Source organism: Nesoenas mayeri (assembly GCF_963082525.1).
Source record: "Nesoenas mayeri genome assembly, chromosome: 3".
NCBI classification, from domain to species: domain Eukaryota; kingdom Metazoa; phylum Chordata; class Aves; order Columbiformes; family Columbidae; genus Nesoenas; species Nesoenas mayeri.
In genome coordinates, this window is record NC_137544.1 from 87,478,990 (window position 1) to 87,503,733 (window position 24,744).

The following is a 24,744-nucleotide window of genomic DNA, read 5'->3' on the forward strand; positions in this document are numbered from 1 at the left end:
TGTACACATCATATTGATATCCTCTGGATACAGGAGAATTGCTAAATTTCAGATGGCTCTGTGCATTGCCTGCCTTCCTGGGTGTCACCATCATGAATGCACAGTGCAAAAAGCTGTCTTCAATTCTCTCTTTAACCTGAGATATTTATATATTATAGTTTTACACTCAAAAGTGGTAACTGCCAGCAGAACGGGTTTTTGTCCAGGTTAGGATGCAGCACTGAGGACAAGTGATGGATCTAGTGAACGGGACCAGTTCACGCTCCATTTAGAGCCGTGATATAACATACAAGCTCTCTTTAGGGCTATAATATGTACTAACGTACAGGTATTAACACAAACCGGAGCTGGGTGCAGCTCAGGGGCGTAGGAAGGGGCTTTGCTCTCCTTCCACCATAAAGCAGCCGAACCCCGGGCTGGATGGGAGAGCCAGGGGTCTCCCCGCCGGCTGCGGGGCGCTGGGAGGCGCGGAACGTAGTGGGGGGAGCCAGGGGCGGGCAAAGCCAGGGGGAGGGCCAGGACCAGCGAGCGGCGGGGAGCGGCGTGGAAGAGCCCAGCGCAGGTGGGTTCACCCGTGGGGTTGGTAGCGCAGGGGGACGCGGCGCCTCTTGCTCGTTTTCCCCCCGTGGGGTTGAGGGTTGAGAGGTGGGTGGGGGGAAGGCAAAATCCGCTGCCCCCCCCCGCAACGCAGGGACCGCGTGGCGCTGAAGGCGGCAAAAACAGGAGGAGGAGTTTGCGAAGCGGACAGGGAGGAGGTGGTTTCCCCTCCGCGCTGGGGACAGAAGGCGCCAGAGCCAGCAAGGAGCGGGCCGCCTGTATTTTAAGGTACTGACTCGAAGTCGCTGAGCTTGCGATCCCACCCAAGCTCCGAGCAGCCTTGCAAAGCTGCCGGGTGCGTGGGGAACCCACGCACCCGGCAGCTTTGCAAGGCTGCTCGGAGCTTCGGCGGGAGCCGCGGAGTCGCAAACTCAGGATCCCGCACTGCGGCGCGGAGGGGAGACGGCGTGTGGGTCGCAGCGCGGGTTGGGGGGTTGATGCATAGATGCTGCCTTTTGGGATGGCGGGGTGGGGGTTCTTCGTTGCTGACTCGCACAGCAACTGCGAGTCTCCTTTCCTGGTTACTGCCGGGGGGAAGAACATGTGTTTTTGGGGATGCAAAGCAGAGCAGCATGTGTTTTTGGGGATGTGAAGCGCGCTGATGCTCTGATGCCTGGGATGCAGGACTTCACCGAGGGGTTTGTTCAGTGGTCCTCTGGCTGTAGGGATGTGCATCTCCGCCGAGCACTGGTGTGTGTGCACGGTAGCAGTGCATGTTGCGAAGACCTGCTGGAAGGTGTGTGGACTGGGTACCACATGCTGCTGTGCAAGCAGCGGGGCAGAGTCCTCTTACCTGTCAGCAAAGCTGCTGGGCCAGGGTTCCTCCAGGTCTTGCTCAAGAAAATGTTCTAAGTTGACTGTGGGATGCTGTGGAAGATATCGGTAAGCGTTTCTTTCTGTTCCTGAGCTGTGTTAACAGAGAGCCTGGCCCAGGCAGGAGCACTGAGAGCTTCTGTGGAGCCCTTTTGTGCTGTCCTCCCCACCCCTGTAGTTAAATCTGAGCCTCTAATTAAATCTGAGCCTCTCACCCATGCTAGGTGCTAATACTGCCAGGCTCACACAGTCCCTGCCTGTGTTCACCAGCATTCCCATCTGCCTTTTGGGAACGGGCCGTAAAGCTTTGGGCTGTGTGGGGAGGCAGCAGCAGCCAAGCCTTGGGGCTGTGGGATCGCAGACAAGTGAGCTTGTGTCCTTGAGCCCAGTAGATTCCCCAGGGCTAGGGGCTGCAGGAGGAATTCATGCAGCTGTTAGCCACAGCTGGATGTGCATCCTGGCTGTTCTGAAGCCGGAAGCAGCCCAAAGGCCCCTCAGTTGCCTGTTGCGAGCTGAGACAATTGAGGGACTTTTGACAATGCCGACACGGGAAATCCCACTCCCCTCCTGCAGCACATCCCAGCTTGGCGGCATGGTTTCCTCTCGCCAGCCCCTGTGAGCTGCCGGACAGCCCCAGGCTCCCTTGGGCCTGCCTTCCCTACAGGATGTGGCTAGGCAGGGATGCTTCTCTCTTGGGTTCACTGGTTATCCAAGTGCAGTTCATGAGCCATTGATACAGTGTCAGTCCAGTGCCAACACCACGTGTGCCCTTCGAGCACTCCTGCTCCTGATGTTGCCTTTTGCTCCTGGAAAAGACAGGTGTGCTTGCTCTTGGCTCGCCATGAAGGTCTTCACAGAGTGGGAGTGCTTTCTGTACGGCATTGAGGGCTGTAACGTAGGCCACAGAAGATGGTTTGCAGGGTGGCTGTTCCACCCCAGCTAGAGCAGACAAGAGGTGGGGGCCTACGCTGTGCCAGGTACCTGGAGCGAAGAGGCTGAAGCAGTTCACTCCAGTTTGAATGAGCAAACGTAGGGCCAGCACACAGGCCAGTGTGGCACCTCCATCCTGTGGCTGTCCCTCTTCTCTTCCCCAAGCTGCGTAATTAACTACTGGCATAATTTCCTCATCATAGCATCCCTACTCTCATTATCTTGGGCTGGGAGGTATTTACAAGCCTTGTGCTCTTTGAAGATGAGCCATGGGCTTTGTTCTTGCCCTAGCCTGACCTGTCTCCCTCATTGTTGCGGTTGGGGGGCAGCCAGGGTGCGGAGGACAAGGCACTTGTTCACCCACTCCTGTGCTGCTCTGTCCTCACTCTGCCTGGCTCCGTTCCCAGCTACCCTGGCAGAGGCAGGGCTTGGGGACCAGCCCGTTGAGCCATGGGGAGCCCAAAGCACCTGCCTGCCCTGTCCAAGTGTGAGGGCACAGGCCATTGGCTTTGGGAAGCCAGCAAGCAGCGTCCGCTGCTTTCTCAGGACAGTTGTTTTTGTCCAGCGTAACATCCAGGTCCTTGGCAAGTGTTAAAGAAGCTGCAACAGCCGCTCTTATCAGCAGAGTAGTGTTTGCTTGTGCTGCTTGCCAGCTCGGTACTGACCCCACAGTGCAAACTCCGCTCACCTCCCTGCACCTTCCTGAGCTCCCCCAGCGCCTACCTCTGCCCTGTGACTGGTGCTGCTGGGGCTGCAGGACCCTGAGCTCTCCGAGTTGCATCTCCATAGAATCACAGAATCATTTTGGTTGGAAGACACCCTTAAGATGGAGTCCACCTATAACCTAACTCTAGCACTAAACCGTGTCCTTAAGAGCCTCATCTAAATGTCTTTTAAACACCTCCAGGGATGGTGACTCCACCACTTCCCTGGGCAGCCTGTTCCAATGCCTGACAACCCTTTCCCTGAAGAATTTTTTCCTAATATCCAATCTAACCTCCCCTGGTGCAACTTGAGGCCATTTCCTCTTGTCCTGTCACTTTTTACTTGGGAGAAGAGACCAACACCCTCCATGCTACAGGCTCCTTTCAGGTAGCTGTAGACAGCGATAAGGTCTCTCCTCAGCCTCCTTTTCTCCAGGCTAAACAGCCCCAGCTCCCTCAGCCACTTCTCATCAGACTTGTGCTCCAGACCCCTCACCAACCTGGTCACCCTCCTCTGAACTCTCTCCAGAACCTCAGTTTCCTTTTTGTAATGAGGAGCCCAAAACTGAACACAGGATTAGAGATGCAGCCTCACCAGCGCTAAGTACAGTGGCACAATTACTTGTGTAGTCCTGTTGGCCACACTATTCCTGATGCATACCAGGATGCTGTTGGTCATTTTGGCCACCTGGGCACACTGCTGGCTCATATTCAGCCAGCTTTCAATCAACATCCCCAGATCCCTCTCTGCCAGTCAGCTTTCCAGCCACTCTTCCCTGAGCCTGTAGCTCTACCTGGGGTTGTTGTGACCCCGCGTTTGCCCTTGTTGAACCTCACCTCCACACTAGCTCATAATCAGCTGCCAGCAAGATCAAGCACAAAGCACTATGCAGAGTGAGCTACAGGCACTTGCAGATGGGCAGAAGTCAGGGTTTTAACAGCCAGGCAGCTATTAGGATTTGATTAAGCAGTGTGATACTTTATAAGTTAACAATGATAGTGCTTCATAGGTTAACAGTGTGCAAGACATGGGATAGGGAAATAAGCGTGCAGAATAGGGGCAGACCCTGGATAGGTTTGGTTACATCAGGATTTGTGGTCCAGAGGGACCCCACTGCCCCAGCTGAGGTTGCAGAGCAGCACTGCACCCCATCTCCTACTCCAGACCCTGCAGACCTGGCGGGGGGATCAGCTGTACATGCACTTGGGGTCCCCATGTGGGAGAGGAGCTGTGGTGCTGCGTGAGGAACATGTACGAGGGTAATTGCTCCCATGGGACAAAGGAAGCTGTTGTGTAGGGATAGCACTAGCCAATTGTAACTTCACTGCTGACGCTGGTGATGTGAAGGACATTACTGTTGTGACATTTTGGTCTTGCTCCGCCTTGAACCGATCCCTGAGGGCAGTCTCAAAGCACTGGGTATGTGTGGCTGTCATGCACCATCCATGACACAAATCAGTGAGCCTGGCATTCTGAGTGCAGTACTGGAGGCTCTCTGTCAGCCTCTCTGTTAAGCCAAGTGTGAGCACAGCCAGGCTTGACCTCCAGGAGACCAGCTTTTTTTGAGGCCAAAGGGGAGCAGGAACCTATTGCCTGCTTGCTGGCGCACGCAGAAGTGGCCAGCAGGAAATCAGGCAGATTTCCGCAGAGCCTTCTTGCTTTCTTCCCACCACACCACTGCCAGAGCTATCTGCTCTAGTTCATTTACTTTAGGACGTGTCTGGTGGGAAAGCAACCCGCTGTGAAATTTCCAGCTGGAAGTTCATGGAGTGAATGGTCTGGAAAGCTGCAGAGGCAGGAGGCAGGCAGGGCTGGAGGTGGAGAGGAGTAAGGTTGAGAGGGGTATGGCTGAACTGGGAGCAGTGCTGGGATCGGAGGGGTTTGCAGGCAGCCTCCTGCTCTGGCCACGTACCGAGGCTGAATTATGGCAGCAGGACTGGGTGGAGACTCCCACACTTCTGCCGTCGGCCTTGCTGTGCCCAGGGCAAGCCATCAACCTGAACGTGTACCAGGGTTCTCCTGCTGGGGAGAGGGGCATCCCACTTGGGCCACTCTGCTTGGCTTCTGCCAGGCCGATGCTGTGGCTTCAAGGGTGGTCCTCATGGACCTGTCCGGTTCATCATGCCTAGCACAGCCACCCACTGGTACCATGCAGGGACAGGGAGCCGATTGACACCTGTGGCCAAGGGTTGGAGCACCTAGAAGAGCTCAAAGATGGTCGGGGCTTTGGGGTGGGCAGCCCCATTTGATGAGTCTTGCTGCAGGTTTGCTTATAAGAAACCTTTGTGAGAGAAGCTCCCTCTTTTTAGGTTTGGAGATTACCCCTGGAGAACAGCGGGAGGAGGTGGGAGGCACTGGTGGCACAGCTGCCTTCTTGGTGCTGGCCAGTGACTCAGGGTTGAAGGAGCTGCCTGCCCTGCCTTTGACAAGCCTTGTCTTTTCCTGGCCTCAGGACTGAGATGCAGACAATTCCACTTTTTTGCCTGGGGTATCCTCCCTTGGTGCTATGGATGAGCAATTTGGTCATATTTGCTCCAGATGGGATCTCTGCTCCTTTGGGGAGCCCAGTCCATTAGGGTTTGTAGGTGTTGGGTTGTGGCTGAGGCCAGTGGGGTTGGGTGGATCTCCGCACCCTCCTGATGAAAGCAGGAGCGTTATCCATGGGAGGAGGCAACACAACCAAGCTATTAAGAAACAATCCACCCTCCCCTACAGCTTCTCCTTCCCGTCTTCACACCCACTCCTCGTGGCAATACAAGGTTAGTGTGACCGTGTGGCAAACCACATCAGAGAACTGATCTGCCAACATGTTCCTGGATGGGGCTGTTACCTCGGGGGCAGCGGGAGTGGGGTACCTGGGCAGTGGGGGGCAGGAGCTGTGCCTCACAGGGGGTCAAGGCAACTGCTGTAGGGCTCCATGGTCCCCCTGCCTGGGCTCTTTGTCTGGGATTGCTCCAAAAGAGGAGCCTTTGATCAGAAACAAAACCTGACAGCAGTAAATTGCCTGGCTGTCCATAAGCAAACACAAGTCCTCTGCCACCAGCTGTCCCTCCCTTCATCCCCTGTGGTTGTATGGGGGATGCAGTGTCCTAGAAAGGCATTGCTTCAACAGCGCTCAGCCCCTGGGCTCCCTATCACCTGGCATTGCTGTGGGAGTGCATCAGCATTCCAGCGTGTTCAGGCACTCGGGCAAGCTCTGGCAGGGCACCTCTGACAGAGGTTATGGTACCCTCGGTCTCCCAGCAGGGAGTCTCAGACCTGCCCTTGTCTCTTCTGCTCCCCAAGTTAATGCAGGAGAGGCTGGGATGGTGGCGGAGCCTGCATACCAATGCTAGCCTCTCCAAAGCACCATTTCAGCATGAGCAGAACACTGGGCAGCTCTCAGGTGGGGCTCACATGCCTACCTGAGACGTTTCCAAGGATGCTTATGGTCCCGGCAGCTGTGGCACACCGGGTGGCAGCTGGTTACACAGATGTGACAGGATCTGCAGGCTGGGATTTGGAAGGGATGTGACTTGCCCTTTCCAGACTTGTGGCCTGGCTTATTATTGTTGGTCATGAGGGAGAGTCTGTTTTGCTGGGGTTTGGGCAGACGCGGGGGTGAGCTCCCCACCTCCTGTTGGTTCTCCCTGCCCTTCCTGTTTGCCATGGGTTAGCTGATGCTAGTGCTGAGAGCAGGAGGTTTGTGCTCTGACTTATTCCCTCTGAAGGAGGTGTCTGCCTTGCTCTGGCTCCACATGTGAGACCTTAGTGCTGCCAGGGTGTTTGGACAAGCTGAGTTGCTCAGGGCGGAGGGAAAGGGGTGCCAGAGGTGATGTTTCTAGCCTGGGTGTTTACTCCAAGTCCTTTGCTTGCTCCATACCGCTGATGGCATGCTGCCACCTTGGCTTTCCATTCCTGGGTGTGCTGCCCACACAGCTCTTCTGGAGCTGCTGCAGAGCAGGGACGTGGCAAGCCCAGGGCTCAGCAGGCAGCATCTTCCCCTCAGTTTAATTTAAAATCAGCTGGGAAGTGTGCAGGAGTGTGTGTGGCTTCTGGAGTGCCCTCAACTCCTAGGACTCTTGGGAACATCTTTGCCCTGCTGCTTGGAGCTGGCTGCAACTTTGGAAGTGAGTGGCTTTAGGCAGGGTCCGTGTCGGGGGAGCAGACCCAGCCAGGACATCATCCCTTGTTCCTCCTTTTCCTTCTGGGGATCATGGGGTGCCCTTGGCTGGGACAGAGTGTGCATGAGGGTGACAGACATGCCGTCTTGTAGAGCAGAGCTGCCATGCCCCTGTCCATTGTGAAATGTCTGCATTTAGCAGCTGAAGCCAGTTCAGGGTTTGTGAGATGCTACGGCTGCCCAAGCAGCGAGCGGGATCTTGGCAGGACAGACAGCTGGCAGAGGGACCATGCGGGACCACGGTGGGTGCCAAAACCTGCTTCCCTATTCGCCATCCCCTTTCCCAGTAGGGCTGCGGATATGGCATGCCAAAAGCAGCCGTCAGCCAGGGCCCCTGTTCCTGAGCTGGCCTACAAGGAAAAGGCCACTTGGTCTGCAGGGACCCAAAATAGCCGTGGTATTTCTGTCCCGGCCACCGGGCACAGCTGACGTGCGGAGGATGGAGCTAACCTCAACCCGCCATAGGCCTGGTGGTGGCTGGCCACTGCGTGTCCGTCCCAGCTTCTGACAGGGGACTGCTGGTCAGCCCCTCCAAATTTTGGGAGCTGGGGAGATGGTGATGCTGTGGGAAGATGTGTTGTTCTGGCTCTTTTTTAATTCCTCCACCCCCCTACTAAATTGGAAGCAGCTGTGCAGCCTGGACCAGCCTCCAAAAAACTGCCGAGTGATGGCAAAACGAGATCTGTCCTTGTGCCAGTCCCCCAGCAGGGCTAACAGCCTGCTGCAGCCCCTCCGCTGAGTCCTCTGGGTGCAGGGGCAAGGCTTGCTCCATCCAGCCCCGGGGAAGCTCTCCCACTTGCTTGGGGGGGTCAGGGACAGTGCAGCCCAGGTGCATGTGGTTCAGCAGCTCCTGCTGGTTGTGGGCAGCGCTTGCCAGCGGAGGGTCCTGCCTGCTGCCAGCTCTGCAGTCACATAAGGGAAGGAGCCAGAGCTGGAAGGACAGAGGCTCCTGGGAGGTGAACATGCCCCAGGGTGTGGGAGGCAGGGGGCTGCTGTGGGCAGGTGCCTTTGCTGCTGGTTGACTGCCAGCTTTCCCTGCAGCCCTGTTCTGGGCATGAGCAAGGGACCCCTTGGCTCAAACTCTCCTGAGGGGAGGAAGAGGCCCTGTAAAGTGCAGAGTGGCATTTGGAGTAGGGGAGCATGTCTGGGGTTAAGCTGAGCTCTCCCAGCCTCCTCCCCCTGGGGCTCCATGCATAGTTTGGGGAAGGATTTAGAGGGGCTTTTGAGATTTCTAATGATTTCACAGCCCACCTCCTTGCCTTGCCCCTTTTCACAGAGTTGTTTTGAGAATCTCCCAGCTGCAACATAAGCTGTTCCCATCCTTTTCCCGCAGCACCTCATCACAAATTACTTCGTTCTCAGCTCCCTTGTGTCATTCCTGGCTTGACTCCTTCACAAGTCTGCCAGCTCTAAGCTCAGTCCTGGGGCCACGAACATGAAGCAATGGAAGAAGAATCCTCTCCACTCTGCATCCCAGCACCCTCGGGGCCACCAGTGGGCAGGTGGCCTCCCGTAGTCCTGCTCTTCACCTCTGGTACTGCTCCCTGAGCAGTCACCTCAGGGACTGGTAGTCACCTCACATGTTGCTGGTAGATATGTCAGGTTATGGAGAAGCTCATCTTGCCCCTCTCTTTCATTCCCTGTCCATGGGACTCTCTCCCAGCCTGGCCTGCTGGGGTTTCTTTATTCTGCATTCATTGAGTCCTTATCTTCAGACTTGTCTGGTCATGGGCTGTTTCAGTCTCATCCTGTCTTGCTGTGTGCTTCCTCTTTACGGGTCTCGCCTCAGCTCCTTTCAGCTGCAGACGTTAGGGGAAATGGGGACACAGTCCCGTAGGCTCAGCCCATCCCTCTGACCTGCTATTGCTGCTACCCAGGGTGTAGCCGGCCCAGATACCATCTAGTACAAATGGTGATTCCTCTTGAGCAAGCCCAAGCGTGACTGGGGGGAAGCTACTAAAGCAGAAAAGATCCATGTGGCAGCTATGCCTCAGGGGGTCTTACCTAAGCACTGCCCCAGCCTCCCAGAGAGCACCGCTCTTTCACCCCAGTGGGTGGAAGTGAGGAGTGTGTCTCCTGCCTGCGGTGCGGGAGAGCCGGGCTGTGGGCAGGCAGGTACCAGAACTGTGCTGTGTGCTGTGGCATGGTTGGGCTGGCCTCTGCCCCTCGTGCATGGCTGTCCTGCTTTGTGATGGCCTGTGCCACCAGCGCACCAAGCCTCAAGCTCCTCCATGTGAGGAGGATACACTCCCGGAGGTGCTTCTGGCCACTCCTTGTGCTTCTAGCTGATTCTTGCATTAATGGTGTCCGGTTGTTCTCCCCAGGGGTCCTGTAGGGTTTTCTCCATTGGTAAGCGGAAACGTGGCTTCCTCCCATTGTGCCTCTTCCCACCGCAGACCACCGTCCGACCCCAGGGGAGCCCCCCTTCCTGCAGCACCCCCTTCCTGCACTCCCCTCCTGCACTGCCCTTCCCCACAGCCCTGGGGCAGAGCCGGGCAGCACCTCCGGTGGGAGACCACACCGGCACCCCTGGGGGATTGGACCAGCCCTGAGGACATGGGCTTTGTGGGGGCTGCCAGCTGCAGAGGATGCCAGGTGAGGGTGAAGGTCTGGGACAGAGCATCCCTGGGCTCTTCCTGAGCACATAGCAGTCCCACGGGAAGCCATGGCCAGGTGGTGTGAGCCTTTGTGCCTGTCTGTAGTGGGTTATGCCCCCTCCCTTTCCCACCCCTCCCTGGAGATGCTGAGACCTGCCTGGAGGCACATCCAGGTCCTGGAGGTAGTTTTTGCTCTTCTTGGAAGAGCCCATACGAATCTCCGTCTCTGCGAACAGGCTCCTGAGAGCAGCTTATCTCTCACCCTCTGACGCCTCCTCTGAAATGACGTCCCCAACTTGGCTCCTACCCCCCCGGGTGCTGTATCTCCTCTCACAGCCCCAAACTGCTGGCCTTGGAGCAGGCGACTGTTCCAATATTTGTGGGGCTTTTCCTGCCCCTCCCAAGGCTGCGCCGTCCCCATAGTCCTGTGGCCTGAAGTGACCAGGAGCGAAGGTCTGGGACTAACGTGCCCTTCTGGTAAGCTTCTTCTATGAAGTTAATATGTCCATCTGCCATGGGCAATGACCCACCTGGGGGCGACAGCCTTTGATGGGACACGGAGCATCTCTGCTCCAGGGGGATTGTGTGGATGCCTGGAGGGGTTTTCTCTGGCCAGGAACCAGGCGTGTGTGGGCTTGGGTACTCACAACATGCTGGGGAGAGAGGGGTGTGTGTTCCTCATGGAGCTGCCATTGCTGGGGCCCTCTCGTTGGTATTTTGCCGGTCATACATCAGGGCTGGAAACCCACTCAGCAGCCCTGGTGGGGAGGTGGATGCCCACAGCCTTGTGGGACTCGGTGCAGGATGCAAGAGTCCCAGCTGCATTGCCTAGGGGATTTTTGTGGCTGGCTCTGCCTCATCACTGCCTGCTCCCCTCTCCCTGGTGGGAAGCCCTTCAAGGACAGCACTTGAGTCCCATCAGGCCCTTGGGTAATTTGTCTCCCAGCTGGGTTTCTTTACCTGCTGGGGGCAAGGTCCCCCAGGGAGCCTCTCGAGGCTCCTTGAACTCTCCAGATAAGGGACTTAGCAGCTGGCTGGTGTGCACACTTCAAAACACACGGTGGGGCTGAATGCTCCCCCCCCGCCTCCCCCCTGGGCCTCCTTGCCGCAACCCGGCAACCGAGATAACAGCCGGTGGTGGGTGCTGGGAGTGGAGTGGCCTCTGTGGCTTCTGCTCCATGGGGAGTTTGCATGGTGACTGTGAGTGTCACCAGCCTGAAGGCAGAAAAGGTCTAGAGCTGCCTCTCCTTTTGCCAGGGGAGGAATTAAGAGAGCAAGGTGAAGCAGGTCAGAAATGGTGCCTCGGGCTGGGACACTTTCCCGGGGAGGTGCTGAGGAGGCATAGCTGCTGCTTGCGGTGCAGAAACCTCTGTGGGGTGAGGATGCTGCTCAGGCTGCCTTGCAGGAGGTTTTTTCTGCCTGCCCAGCCCTGGCAATGCAGAGGGGTTTGTCTGCACAGTGAGGCGAGGGGGGAGGCAGAAATGCCCCCATGCCACTGCCTCACCGAGCTCCCTCCTCAGGATGCAAGCACAAGCAGCGCCGGGGGAGCGGGTGGTGCAGCAAGCCTGTTTGCAGAGAGGCGGGGTTCGGAAAGGAGAAGAACAAGAATAATAGGAAGTGCTACCGGCTCTATGATGGATACTGCTTGCAAAGCACATCAGGAGCAGGAAGCCTGCCATAGTCTGTTGGAAGGATGGGGGATCGAAGGAAAAGAGGCCATAGAAGAAAAGCCAGATTGAAGCTTTTGCCTCTCTGTCTGCTCCAGAAGAGCCTGACAGAACCTTCTTTTGAGGGTCTCCTCAGAGCATCTGTAGAGGAAAGGTTAGAAAGCAAAGCTAAACAGCAAGAAGTCACTAGGGCAAGGCGATGTCCACCAAAAGGAAAGGGAGGGTGAACTGGCTGGCTGTTGCATGTGGCCTCTAGTCATTCATTCACAACTTCCCTGCCCCCCTAGGGACTGGGTGGGGGGAGAGGTGTAACGTGGGTTTCTAAGAAGGGCTGGAGGGAACTTCAGGGAAAAACTGACGGATGAATCTGCTGTGGCGCCCGCGTGCCTGCGCAGAGATGGGGTCCTGCTGAGGGGCCCCCAAGCTGGGGCAGTGCTTTTAGGGACTCTGGGCTTGTGGCGCCCACACCGCTTCCCAGAAAAAAACGTTCAACCAGGGCTTTCAGGCCAGTTTTTAAGGGAACTGGCTGGTCAAGGGGAAGGTCCTTGCATGGCTCCGTAATCAGTACCAAAACAGGAAGGAGGGTGTAGGATTCAGCGGTCAGTTTTTGCAGTGGAGATTGCTGTGCCGGGTCTCATGTTTTTTCAATGTGTTTGTGAGCAACCTGGAAAAGGGAATGAGCAATGAGATGTCAGCTTGCTGAGGCGATTGGATTACTCAGGTTCGTGAGGACAAGTGCCAGCTGGGAAGAGTACAGAAGACCATTGCAACACCAGCCAGTAGGCAGATGAAATTCAGTTTAGATGAATATCAAGCGATAGACGAGGGTGGGGGGCAAAAGCCCCTAATCCACAAACAAGATTACACACTGAGCTGGCCACTCACAGCAAGGCCTGGGGCTATTTCAGATAGCTTGACGTCCATAAAAACACATTGAATTATCTTTCTGAGTGACAAAGCAGAAACAAAGCAGGAAAGCTTTGTGCAGCTCTTCAAATTGGCATCTCACGCCCTTGCAGGCCCCGTGTGCCCACAGTCCCAGTGTCTCTGGAAGGGTTGAGGGGAGCCAGGGAAGGCTGAGAGGAAAGAAAGCAACAAGGAGGACTGAACGCGTGGAGCTGTGCCTGGATGACTAACTGAGCTAGAATTTATCTGTTTGGAAAACGTGCTGCAGGGTGGATATGATCCAGGCCTCTAAAGCTGAGGCTGGCATGGAGAAGCCAGTCCAAGGTTCATCTACCTTTTGATGGCAAGGGCGAGCAAGCCCCGGCTGGGGCCATGCGTGTGAGGAGAGATGCTGCCCTCTCTCAGAGGCTCCCGAGTTTGAGGGGGAAACAGGGATTTCACAGAAGCAAAACCCACTGTGGGCTACAAAACATACGAACAGCATATCCCTGTGGCTGGGGGAGCAGTTGGGGAGTTAGTCTATGCCTGTGCCACTTTTACCCTTTCTTGGCATCTGCTTTTGCCCTCTGAGGGAGACGAGCTTTTGAGCCAGACTGGCCTCTGATTTGACCCAAGCTACCTGCCCTTATTTTGGGAGGGCTTGTGTTTGTACCAGCACTGGGGCGATAGTGTAAGATCGCACGCACACTCATACATCTTGTGAAATACAGGCACGTGTTCTCGCAGCTGTTGGCTGAAGGCGGTGGCAGGAAGGACGCAGCCCTGGAGGCTGGTTCTGCGGACCCTGGTGTGAGGTAGGAGAACCCAGGAGTGGCGTGGTTAGAATTCAGGCGTGCGCATGAAATCTCATGGAACGGGTGGTCTGGAAGTGTTTCCCATCCTCCAGCTGAGTCACGGCCACCAGGGCTTCACATGACTTGCACACCTGTACCTGGCTCGTTCCTTGCTCATGGGTAAACCTTGATGTGCCCCCAGATCAGCCTTCCTGCTGGGAGGGCTCCGGTGTCACCCAGGGGGCGAGCGGATGTAGGGGATGGGGTGAAGCCTGGGGTGGCATCTGGCTCTGCCCGGTCTTGGCCGCGCTCAGAGGAAGTGCTGACCTTATCCCTGCAAAGTGATCCCCTGCAAGCAGGGGCAGGAGGACACGCGGTGCTCATCCTTGAGTGTGATGACAGCCCCTCATCTAGGGACTGCAAGGACGGCGCTGCGCTTGGTGTGGCGTGAAGAGCTTTTCTTTAAAGAGCTGGTGTTTCTGGGTATAAACCCATAGCGTGCCTGCGCATCACCATGAAATTGCTCTTGAGCAGAAAGCCACGTGTGTGCTGTGCTCACCTTTGGTGAAGGCAGCAGAAACAGCAGAAAATGTGATGTGTGGGATGGGAAATGTGGGGTAATCTCTGAAGCCTGGTGACGAAGGGCGGCCTACAGGTGTGGCTGTCCTGCAGTGCAAGTTTTGCTGCGCAGGTTAGACGGTTTTGGTGACAGCTGGCCCTGCTGTGTGACCCAATACCGCAGGTGTCACTTAGCGTCTGTCAAGGCCTTTGTACAATGTGAATGGGCAATTAAAATTGTGCTTGTTCTTGTTTGTACCTGCTTAGAGGTGCTATCCTGTGGTTTGTTAAGCCCGCTCCTTGTTACCTTGCTCCTCCTGCTTACACATCACTTCCAAGGGGATGAGACACAGCTCTATGCCCAGGAATAAAATGGATGTCCTTATACCAAGGTCCTCCATTGCTCCTGCTTTTCCCTACCCCCCGGGCTGTGCAGCTACCAAGCTGGTGGCCAGGCTAAACATCAGGAGATGCCTCAAGAGGTGGTTAGAGCTGTGCTGTGCCAGCCGGGTGGCTGGAGGGTGGCATCAGTCCCCTGGTCCCTTATGGTAGAGCTGCTCTTGTGGAGCAAGAGCAGGGTTGCCACCAGGGTTGCTGGTGTTGGTTCGTGTGACCTTTTCTGTTTGTTGTAGGGTTGTTTGTAAGAGCTGGCAGCTGGGTGCATTTCCTGCTGTAATGAGTGCTGACCCGTGCGCCCCTTGGCAGGCGCTGGCTCTTTGTGGAAAAAATTAGGAGGTACTTAGCGAAGTGAGACAGAAAACAAACAGAGTAGGCAGGAGGCTGCGCTGGGCAGCCAGGCAGTGCCGAGGAAGTCAGGCTCCTGACGCAGGGATGTGGGTGCTCTCCAGACGGAAGCAGGAGGTGCCGGGAAGCAGCGTGGCAGAGCAGCACGGAGCACCCTGCCCTGCTGTCCCCCGAACCTCCCTGCCACGCCTGGCTCCTGCCACCTCCTCCACAACACCCTTGCCTTCTTGCCTTTCCTGGGCACCGCGGACGGGCGCCTGGGCAGCGGGACCTGGGCTGTCTGCCAGATGTGGTACCCGACACCTCTTCTCCTCCTCTGTGGATGCCACTAGACCCACATGGCCCCAGCCCCCGTGACTGGAGCTGGGGCCTGACACTGACCCCCAAGAGCAGGAGGGTGTGGAAGGGGGCGGACTGCGCTGCCTTCAAATACACTGAACTCGGGCCTTGCCCTGGTTCCATCGTTCCCAGGTATGTCTGTGGGTCAGTCCCTGCCCCAGTTTCTTGGGACACTGATGTGAGCTCGTGGAGGTCAGGGAGGGTGGCCAGGGGATCGGCTGGGCAAGGGGCAGCATGTTGAGGGCTTGCTGGGGACCTGCGAGGGGAGCTGGGCTTCTCCTGCCTGTTTGAGAGAGAGATCTGTTTGCTTGGGGACAAGCAGTGGCCCCGGCAGGGTTTCTGTGTGCGAGGGGGTGGCAGTTGTGCTTTTAGATCCCTCTGCTAATCCCAGGTCGGGGCTCAGGGCATCCCCTGCTCACTGAGGCACTGGCAGGCTGCCAGGAGGCAATTTTGGGATGTTTTCTCTGGAAGCTCGGGTGGCTCACAAGGGCAAAGTAGGAGCTGTCATACACTGTACTGCCTGCATAGTAAGGCAGGGGAGAAATGCTGCAGCCGGCTCTGGTGTCATGGGATGGCACCTGCTGGGTTTGTGGGGCTCTCGATCCCATGCAGACGTACCTGTCAGCCTGCTCTGGCTTTTCCAAGCAGCCAGATTTCCAAATCCTTCTCCACATCCTGCTGGCTATGTTTTGGCTCTGTCATAGCTGTAGGCTCCCCAGCCTGCAGGACTGCAGCAGAGGAGGTGGCGAGCTGTGCCCAGAACCATGCAAGGACCTGCGACAAGGCACATGGGTTCTGCTGCCTTTAATGCGTGTCGGGGCTGGCAGGGACTACAGATCCCAGCATGCTGCTGCCGGCTTGCCTCCTCCAACGCCATACCTGGCAGGGCGCAGGCAGGGATGCTGTAACCGGAGCATTGCCGACAGCCAAGGGGCATGCCCCACGGCGGCTGGGGGCTCAGTGCTGGGAGCCCCGCTGCAGATGAAGCCCTGGGAGAGGTGCTGGAGCACCCCATGCTGCACCGACCAGACTGGAAAAGGACAAGGCAGGCCTGCAGCTTCTCTGGAGCGGCTAATCCTGCAGAAGAGGGGGGGGAGCGGGGAGGGAAGGTCTCTTCTTGAGGGTCCTGGGGCTGTATCTGTGGGGCTGTCTGAAGGGAAAGTAATGCCAGGGAGATGGCAGGGACCGGGCAGGTGGTGATGGGGGAGAAGGAGCGGTAGGCACCAGGGAGGGGACAGCAGTGCCAGGGACACCCTTGGCTTTCCAAGGTGACCCAGGAAAGGGCTGCGAGAGGCCCAGGGAAGCCGGAGTCAGAAATAGGGAGTTTTTAGTGGTGGTTCTGGTGAGAGAGGCTGCTGGATTAAATGTGTGTTTTGTGCTGCCATGCCCCAGGCATTGGAGGGAGGTGGGGAGGGCAGGGGGGCAGACACAGCCCGCTGCGCATATGCTTCACTCACAGCCTGAGGATTGGGGGCACGGGGAGCTGCAGGCTCACAAATCCTTTAAGAGCCTGCTGTGGAGCAGCTGGGCAGCCAGCCCCGAGCAGCCTGGGCCTCTCAGGAAAGTGATTTTCCCTTCAGAGGGAAGGCTTGCTGTCCCCAGCCAGAGGCATAAGGCCATGTGTCACAGACCCTCAGCTGAAGGGCTCTGAGCCACAGGTTTCCAAAGCTAGCTGGGCTGTCCTCTCCTCATTTGCTATTTCTGTTTGGCTCTCGGTACTGCAGAGCCCTTACCCTGCAGCACAGCTGTGGGGTTAAAACCAACACTGCCCCTACCTGGCCTGTGTCACTCACTCCGCCATAAAATCCTCTGCTTTCCAGACGGAGAGCAGCCACAAGACTTGCTGGGAGTGGTGCTGACCTTTGGCGCACAAGATGACAGCAAGAGACGGGCCCCAAGACAGGTAATGTGGGGCTTCGGGCTGGGTGTTAGGGCACATCCAGGACACCAGGTGGTCAGGGATGACAGGGGGGACCCATCATCTGGGGAACCCCCTCTCCTGAATGTTCACTGGGCTACCAAAATGTCCCTTCCACAAGATGCTCTCTCTGTCAGCTTTTCCATAGCAAACAGGCTGTAAACAGTGAACTTCTGGGTGCCACATGCTGAGGAGCAGCCGGCCTCCCCGACCAGGGGAGGGTCTCCTATGGCACCTCTGCGGTGCCACAGTCTCCTGCGGCAGCCCAGGCTAGCTGGGGCTGTGGGGCAGGGACAGGGCAATACATTTCATCCTTCCTCCTGGTACCTCCGGCTGCGGTGTTGGGGACAGTCAGAAGCGATGCCTGTGCCCTGCCCAGCGTCCCGCTCCAAACCTCTCCGTCACCTCCACAGGTACAAGGCTGTCTGGCTGATCTTCTTCATCCTTGGCCTAGGAACGCTGCTGCCATGGAATTTCTTCATGACCGCCAGGGAGGTAAGGGCTTACCTCCTGCTGCTGCCCATGACACTAGTCATCCCTTGTCACGTCTAGGGACCACGGCGTAGGTGTGTCAGCATGCTACAGTGTAGAGTCCCTGCGTTTGCACGCAGGAGAGACAGAAACGTGGGTGACCTTGATAGGATGAGTGATGCTGAGGTGGCAGGAGGTCTGGGCGTGACGCTGGAATGGGGAGAAGGGTGGCCTGAGCATGCTGGAGGGTGGCCTTGCAGCACCTTGGCCCCACCGGGATTCTTCTCTCGCAGTATTTCATCAGCCGCCTCGGGAACCAGACCAGTGAGGCTGCCTTTTCCCCCAACTACCTGCAGTCCATGTTTGACAACTTCATGACTCTCTGCGCCATGGTGCCCCTCCTCGTCTTCACCTGCCTCAACTCCTTCATCCACCACCGGTGAGCGTTGCCCTGTCCTTGCCCCTACCAGCCCACATAGGGCTGCCCAGCCACGGCTCACCCTCCTACCCCAGCACTGAGTCAAGCCGCAGCCCATTCAGGCCAGTGAAAGGCAAAACACCAGCCTCCTGTGCTGGCGTTTGACTGGAATTCCCATGGGAGGGCTTGGTCCCAGCCTCACAGGCTTTCTTGGGGGTGGGTTTTGCTCATTGAGACCCTCTCTTACAGGATTCCCCAGCAGGTCCGCATCTTAGGCAGCCTGGTGGCTATTGGGCTGTTGTTTTTAATCACCGCGATCATGGTGAAGGTTGCCATGGAGCCTCTTCCCTTCTTCATCTTTACTATGATCAGCATCGTCTTCATCAACTGTGAGTGAGGCAGCAGGGAGCAGGAAAGGGGCACAGCCTCATGGCTAGTGCTGGTCTCTCTGAGAGAAAAGCATGAGCCTTGATGCTGGAGAGCCAAGGAGACCTGCCCTGCCTCACAGGGTAGGGGCCTTGGCTCCCTGCAGACATGCAGTCCATCCCTGCCTTTGGTTTCTCATTTCTGCTCATCTTTCCCCTTTGCAGCCTTTGGCGCCATCCTCCAGAGCAGCCTCTTTGGGCTGGCAGGGCTCCTGCCTGCCAGCTACACAGCTCCCATCATGAGTGGTCAGGGCTTGGCGGGCACCTTTGCTGCTTTGGCGATGATCTTCAGTATTGCCAGTGAGTAATCCCTGCCCTGCAGGTGACAGAGCCTTCCCAGAGCACTGCTGTCAACAGGATCTGCTGGGCTCATGCTACAGGATTGGGTGGGAGATGGCAGCAGGGCCCCGCTCCTGTCAGCCCTCATCATCTTCTTCCTTTTTGCCCCCTTCTCTTCCCTTCCTGTGCTCCCAGTTGGCGCCCAGCAAGCCAAGACCTTCATCGGTTACTTCACCACAGCCTGTGTGGCAATTGTGCTGGCAATCTTCTCCTACATTCTTCTGCCTCGCATGGTGAGACTTTTGTCATCCTGGTGGGGATGGCGTGGGGACCTGGGACCTTTTGCACATCACAGCACAAGGACCATGGCCCACTGGCACCCCAGCCTTGGCTCCTACCAGCCTCAACCTCCTGGGTCAAGGCAAGCCCTCCCCTGCCCCAAAGGAGCTCTCTAGGATACTTCCCACCTCAGATACCCCAGTATCCTTGTGCTACTGTGGAAATGAGCCCCTGGGTGCGCAGGGAAGCATAAGTATCGGACATACGTGGAAGGAATAGTTTGCCCATATCTGCCATTACCACCTGGCCCCCGGCAGCCTTCTTTCTTCATGGATGAGTTCCCTGTGGCTGTCTCTCTGCAGGATTTCTTCCGATACTACTCTATGAAGGACAAGACAGAGTACCGTGTGTACAATGCAGAGCTGGAGACCAAGAGAGACCTGATTAAGAAAGGTAAGGGGCTGAGAGGAGGAAGAGGAAGGAAAGAGAGGAAGAGCTGAGAAGAAGAATGAGACAGAAGACTAAATTAGATCTCGGCTTTCTGGGGTCTGCTATGCCCTGCTTGTGTCTCTCCCTGCAGATGAGCCCAACGGCATGGAGCAGAATAACTCAAAGATCATCCCTATCCACAACCCTGACGAGAAGCCTTCAGTCATTGCCATTTTTAAAAAGGTCTGTGAGTTGCCCCTCGTACCAGGGGATGAGCACAGCTGTAGGAGGGCAGGGGGAGAGGAGACCAGCCCTGCGCTGGTCTCTTGCCCTGTGTTTGGTACCAGCCTCCTCTTTCATCTGCCTAGCTCTGGGTCATGGCTGCATCTGTCTGCTTTGTCTTCACTGTCACCATCGGCGTCTTTCCTTCCATCACAGCTAAGGTGTCCACTGTCCTCGGAGAGGGAAACAGATGGGGTAAGTGTGGCTAGGGATGGGGTGGGGTAGGAGGAAACATGCAACAAGGTAAATGGGAGGAAACAAAGTGAGGCTTGAAGTAGTAGGGGTCCCTGAGGGGAAGAGGAGACCATTGTGCATGATAGTTTGTATGTGGGCACCAGCCTGACTGAGAGAGCATTCCAGTCCTTAGTGGGAAACCAGGGGGACTGAGACCTGAAAGAGTGCCTGGGGCATGCTGGGCTCATCAATGACCTTCTCCCCCTTCTGCAGATTCCTACTTCATCCCTGTCTCCTGCTTCCTGCTCTTTAATGTCTTTGACTGGACAGGACGGAGTCTCACTGCTCTCTTCACATGGGTAAGTGTGGAGAAGGTAGCAAATGCCCAGGCACTCCTCATCCCCAGGCCCCTCAGCCATGGCTGTCACTGGGGCTGGAAGGAGGAAAGAGGTGCAGAGCTGACTCCCACCCTGGTTTTAAGTCCTAAGCAGAGATTTATGGGTCAGAGCCAAGAACCACAGTGTTGTCCTGTCCTCCTCCCACCCTTCTTTCAGCATGGCATGGATGAAGCTGCCTCCTCCATTTCAGCCTCTTTGTAAACAAACCTTCACTCCAGCTATGCAAACAGCCAAGCAGGAGCGTGGCAAGGAAAGAGGGTGAAAGACAGGGCAGCCCAAAATAAAACCTTGCCTCCACACAGGACACAGCTGCTTTAAAGAGCCTTGTCCTGGGAGCAGGGCAGAGCCATGCCACATGGGTCACAGAGCTGTCCTCTGCCGTGTCCCCTTGCTCTCATCTCCTCAGCTTGGCTCAGAGCTGCTGGGGCTGAGTGCTTTGAGCTGTGATAGGGGTGGGTGAGGAAAGGGACTGTCCCATCTGTCTCTCTTCCTGCCACTTCACCCATCCCCCCAAGTGCTGTTTCCCTCTGTGTTGTTGAGGCTGTTTGTTTAGAGAAGCTCTTCAGCACCATATGCTGTAAGGTCTGTCTGGCCTGGCTCCCCTGCAGCCTGGAGCTGCTTCTCCCCCGGCCATCACTGCTGGCTGCCCTTGGCCTTGGCCATGAGCCGCATTGCCTAGTGTCCAGGCCGCAGCCTCCGTGGTGGGATGACCCAGCAGGAGACGTTTCCAAAACAAGGCTGTGTGGAAAGTCTGACTACATGTGGTTTGGGCTTAATTTCCCTGGTTGGGGCCCCGCTCGCTCCTCTTCTCCTCCTCAGGCAGGAGGGGCCACTACTCTTGCCTGTTTGCCCACAGACATAGCAGCTGTCCTAACCTCAGCTTCCCCCCGTTCTCATGAAGTGTCCCATGGCTCCACCAGCCCACGCAGCTCCCAAGGCAGCTGTGGGTCTCTCCTGACCCCAGGCCAGTGAGCCCTGTCATCTGTGACCCTGGCACCCCATGGGGGCGACTCCAGACAGAGCCAGGCAAATCTCGTACCAGGGGCTGCCTCACTCCCAGCTGCAGAGACAGCACAGGGGGACAAGAGCCTCCATCTTTGTCCCAGCCTCCCATGTCCACGGGGATCCAAGGAGACTTTAATTCAGTCCATGCCTTTCCCAGCACTGTCCAAAACAGCCCCAGCATAATCCGTTTCCCAGATTGCTGGATTTCGCCCTGCTTGGCTGGGAGATGGCGTAGGAAGCTGAGGCGCTAGTTAAGCTCAGTTTTCAGGCCCTGAGGTGCTAGAGGGGATTTACCTCAGCCAGACTTGTCCTGTGTGGTGGTTTGTTGATGGAGGAGATTGCGTGAGCGTGCACGAGGCTCTCCTGCCTGCCTGCCTGTTGTTTTCAGCAAGGGCTTAACAGTCACAAACCCAACTCAGTGTTTTGGCTTTAGTGCTGCTGTTTTCCAAGTCATCTGGGATAGGACTTACAGAGCAGTAGTGAGACCTAGTAGGACCTCCTTACCACAGCAAGCAGCGATGCTGAGATTTGTTGCAGTGGAGAAGGTGTCTCAGCAACTTTGCCTTCTGTGTGGCTCCTCTGCAGCCCCGACACAGCAGCGACAGCCCGTGCAGCCCCTGCTTTCATGCCACGGGATGGGGAGTGCCCAGTTCTCAGCTTCTCAATGACCTGTGTTTTTCTCCCAGCCTGGAAAGGACAGCTGCCTTCTGCCAGTGATGGTGGTCCTCCGTGTCATCTTTATCCCTCTTTTCATGCTGTGCAACGTGCAGTCCCGTAAATACCTGCCTGTTGTATTCTCTCATGACGCCTGGTACATCGTCTTCATGATCTTCTTCTCCATCTCCAATGGCTACCTGGCCAGCCTTTGCATGTGCTTTGGGCCCAAGTGAGTAAGAGCTGGGGCGAGGGGAAGGTTTGGTTACACCCCTAGGCAGGACACAGGGCACATGTCCCCAAGGATGGGTCTGATTCCTGTTTCTCCTCTAGGAAAGTGCTTGCCCACGAAGCGGAGACAGCTGGAGCCATCATGGCCTTTTTCCTGTCACTGGGCTTGGCCCTAGGAGCTGCCGTCTCCTTCCTGATCCGAATTCTCATCTAGCAGAGGCACCCAGGGGGTGCAGGGACACCGAGAGACGGCTCCGCATCCTCCTCTGAGGCCCTGGACACCTTGGCACCGTGGGGAGATGACACCTCACGCCTGCCCCTGCCAAATCACACTGCCACGGCAGGCATTATGCCCAGGGATGGTTCCACTCCTGCAGGGTTGGCCTGGCTCCTGCCACGCTTGGCTGTGTGATGCCTTCAGGCCTATGTGCCTTCTCCTTCCCCATGCTGTGTGTGTGTATAAGACCACCCCAGGATCTCATAGAGGTCCAGCTGCCTCCCACGCTGCATAATTTCCCCAGCTCAAGTCCAAAAGCCCATCTCAGCCTCCTTTGTGATGGAGTTGGAGGCTGGTATCCAGTGTTATTCCCTCTCTTGCCCTTGTCCCCAAGGCACCTGGGGACTTGCTCTCCTTCCCTTCCAGGGGGACTGGAAACAGCCCACACCACTTCTGCTGGTGAGACTTGCAAGTGGTGAGGAGAGGCCCGGCCAGCCTCGCCGTTCCTGCTCTCTGCTAGGCGCACAATCCCCTCTCCAGCAGCAATCCCAAGGACACAGAGATCCCTGTCCCACCCATATGAAGAGTCAACACTGTGGCTAGGCTGAGGGAGGAGGTCTCCACACCTCCCCTTCTCCCCCTCTCCTTGCCTTTGTTCCCTACATTTGTGTGTGTGTGTGTGATTCTACCAGTTTTCTTTCTGCCTCCTGGTTGTGTGACAGGAGGCCTCACCGTGGGCTACAAAAGGAGAGAAGGCAACTCCTTTTCCCAGCCTGCTTGTGCTGCAGGGGGAGGCTTGACCTCTCCCTTGGCTTTCCCATCCCGTCTATGTAAACGTGTCTGTACAGTTGCCGTTTTCTATAAAAAGACCAAAAGGCCTCTTTGTGTATGTGCTTGTGTCTCTCCATCACCACAGGGGAGAGGGCTACAGAGAGGCAAGGGCTGAAGGGAGTGTTTCCCAGGTGTCCCCAGGGTCTCCTGTAGCCATTATCAGCCAGTGGAGCAGTGCGTGCATCCCCTGCAAAGGCTTTTTACCAGGGCCTGTTATGGCAGGACAAGGGGTAATGGTTTTAAACTAAAGGAAGGAAGATTCAGGCTACACATGAGGAAGAAATTTCCTACAGTGAGGGTGATGAAACACTGACACAGGTTGCCCAGAGAGGTGGTAGATGCCCCATCCCTGGAGACATTCAAGGCCAGGCTGGACAGGGCTTTGAGCAACCTGATCTAGTTGACTGGATGAGCTTTGAAGGTCCCAACACAAACTATTATATGGAAGGCCCAACAGTTCTCCACTATGAGGACTTGGGCAAGATGGGAAGGAGGTGCTGCCCTCAGGGTACACCACAGAATCACAGAATGTTAGGGATTGGAAGGGACCTTGAAGTATCATCTAGTCCAATCCCCCTGCTGGAGCACGAACACCCAGATGAGGCTACAGAGGAAGATGTCCAGGTGGATTTTGAATGTCTCCAGAGAAGGAGACTCCACAGCCCCCCTGGGCAGCCTGTTCCAGTGTCTGTCACCCTCACTGTGAAGACGTTTCTTCTCATGTTTAAGTGGAACCTCTTGTGTTCCGGTTTGTACCCACTGCCCCTTGTCCTATAATTGGTTATCACCGAGAAGAGCCTGGCTCCATCCTTGTGACACTCACCCTTTACATATTTATAAACATTAATTAAGTCACCCCTCAGTCTCCTCCAAGCTAAAGACCGCCAGTTCCCTCAGCCTTTCCTCATATGGGAGATGCTCCACTCCCTTAATCATCTTTGTTGCCCTGCGCTGGACCCTCTCCAGCAGTTCCCTGTCCTTCTGGAACTGAGGGGCACAGATCTGGACACAATATTCCAGGTGTGGTCTCACCAGGGCAGAGTAGAGGGTGAAAGAGAACCTCTCTCGACCTACTAACCAACCCCTTCTAATACACCCACAGGCTGCCAGCACCTCTGCTAAGGAGGCAATGCACCTGTGTCAAACAGTCCACCACTGGGGCTCCCTGCCGCCCCTCGCCGCGGCGCTCGCAGGGCCGCCGAAGGCTGCAAAGGCGCTCGAAGGGATGGCGCCAAAGGCTGCAAAGGGGAAAGATGAGCAGAAATGAGAAACCAAAGGCAGGGATGGACTGCATGTCTGCAGGGAGCCAAGGCCCCTACCCTGTGAGGCAGGGCAGGTCTCCTTGGCTCTCCAGCATCAAGGCTCATGCTTTTCTCTCAGAGAGACCAGCACTAGCCATGAGGCTGTGCCCCTTTCCTGCTCCCTGCTGCCTCACTCACAGTTGATGAAGACGATGCTGATCATAGTAAAGATGAAGAAGGGAAGAGGCTCCATGGCAACCTTCACCATGATCGTGGTGATTAAAAACAACAGCCCAATAGCCACCAGGCTGCCCAAGATGCGGACCTGCTGGGGAATCCTGTAAGAGAGGGTCTCAATGAGCAAAACCCACCCCCAAGAAAGCCTGTGAGGCTGGGACCAAGCCCTCCCATGGGAATTCCAGTCAAACGCCAGCACAGGAGGCTGGTGTTTTGCCTTTCACTGGCCTGAATGGGCTGCGGCTTGACTCAGTGCTGGGGTAGGAGGGTGAGCCGTGGCTGGGCAGCCCTATGTGGGCTGGTAGGGGCAAGGACAGGGCAACGCTCACCGCTGGTGGATGAAGGAGTTGAGGCAGGTGAAGACGAGGAGGGGCACCATGGCGCAGAGAGTCATGAAGTTGTCAAACATGGACTGCAGGTAGCTGGGGGAAAAGGCAGCCTCACTGGTCTGGTTCCTGAGGCGG

At 56.5% G+C, this 24,744-nt stretch overlaps 1 protein-coding gene across 6 annotated transcripts; it reads left to right on the forward strand.

The window, feature by feature from the left end:
* Positions 1-508: 508 nt before the first annotated feature.
* On the forward strand, positions 509-22,850 carry SLC29A1 (solute carrier family 29 member 1 (Augustine blood group)). 6 transcript variants are annotated; one of them, XM_080341613.1, is made up of 15 exons: positions 10,136-10,281; positions 13,088-13,171; positions 14,718-14,923; positions 16,612-16,694; positions 17,123-17,204; positions 17,474-17,619; positions 17,848-17,987; positions 18,189-18,323; positions 18,498-18,595; positions 18,944-19,034; positions 19,162-19,253; positions 19,379-19,487; positions 19,740-19,825; positions 21,556-21,755; positions 21,857-22,850. In XM_080341613.1, exons 4-15 carry the CDS (start codon positions 16,666-16,668, stop codon positions 21,966-21,968), a joined length of 1,320 nt encoding a protein of 439 aa, XP_080197739.1. In that variant the 5' UTR covers positions 10,136-10,281; positions 13,088-13,171; positions 14,718-14,923; positions 16,612-16,665; the 3' UTR covers positions 21,969-22,850. The 6 variants fall into 6 exon arrangements, with proteins under 6 accessions (XP_080197742.1, XP_080197740.1, XP_080197741.1 ...); XM_080341615.1 differs by lacking the exons at positions 10,136-10,281; positions 13,088-13,171 and adding an exon at positions 716-825; XM_080341612.1 differs by lacking the exon at positions 14,718-14,923.
* Positions 22,851-24,744: the final 1,894 nt, after the last annotated feature.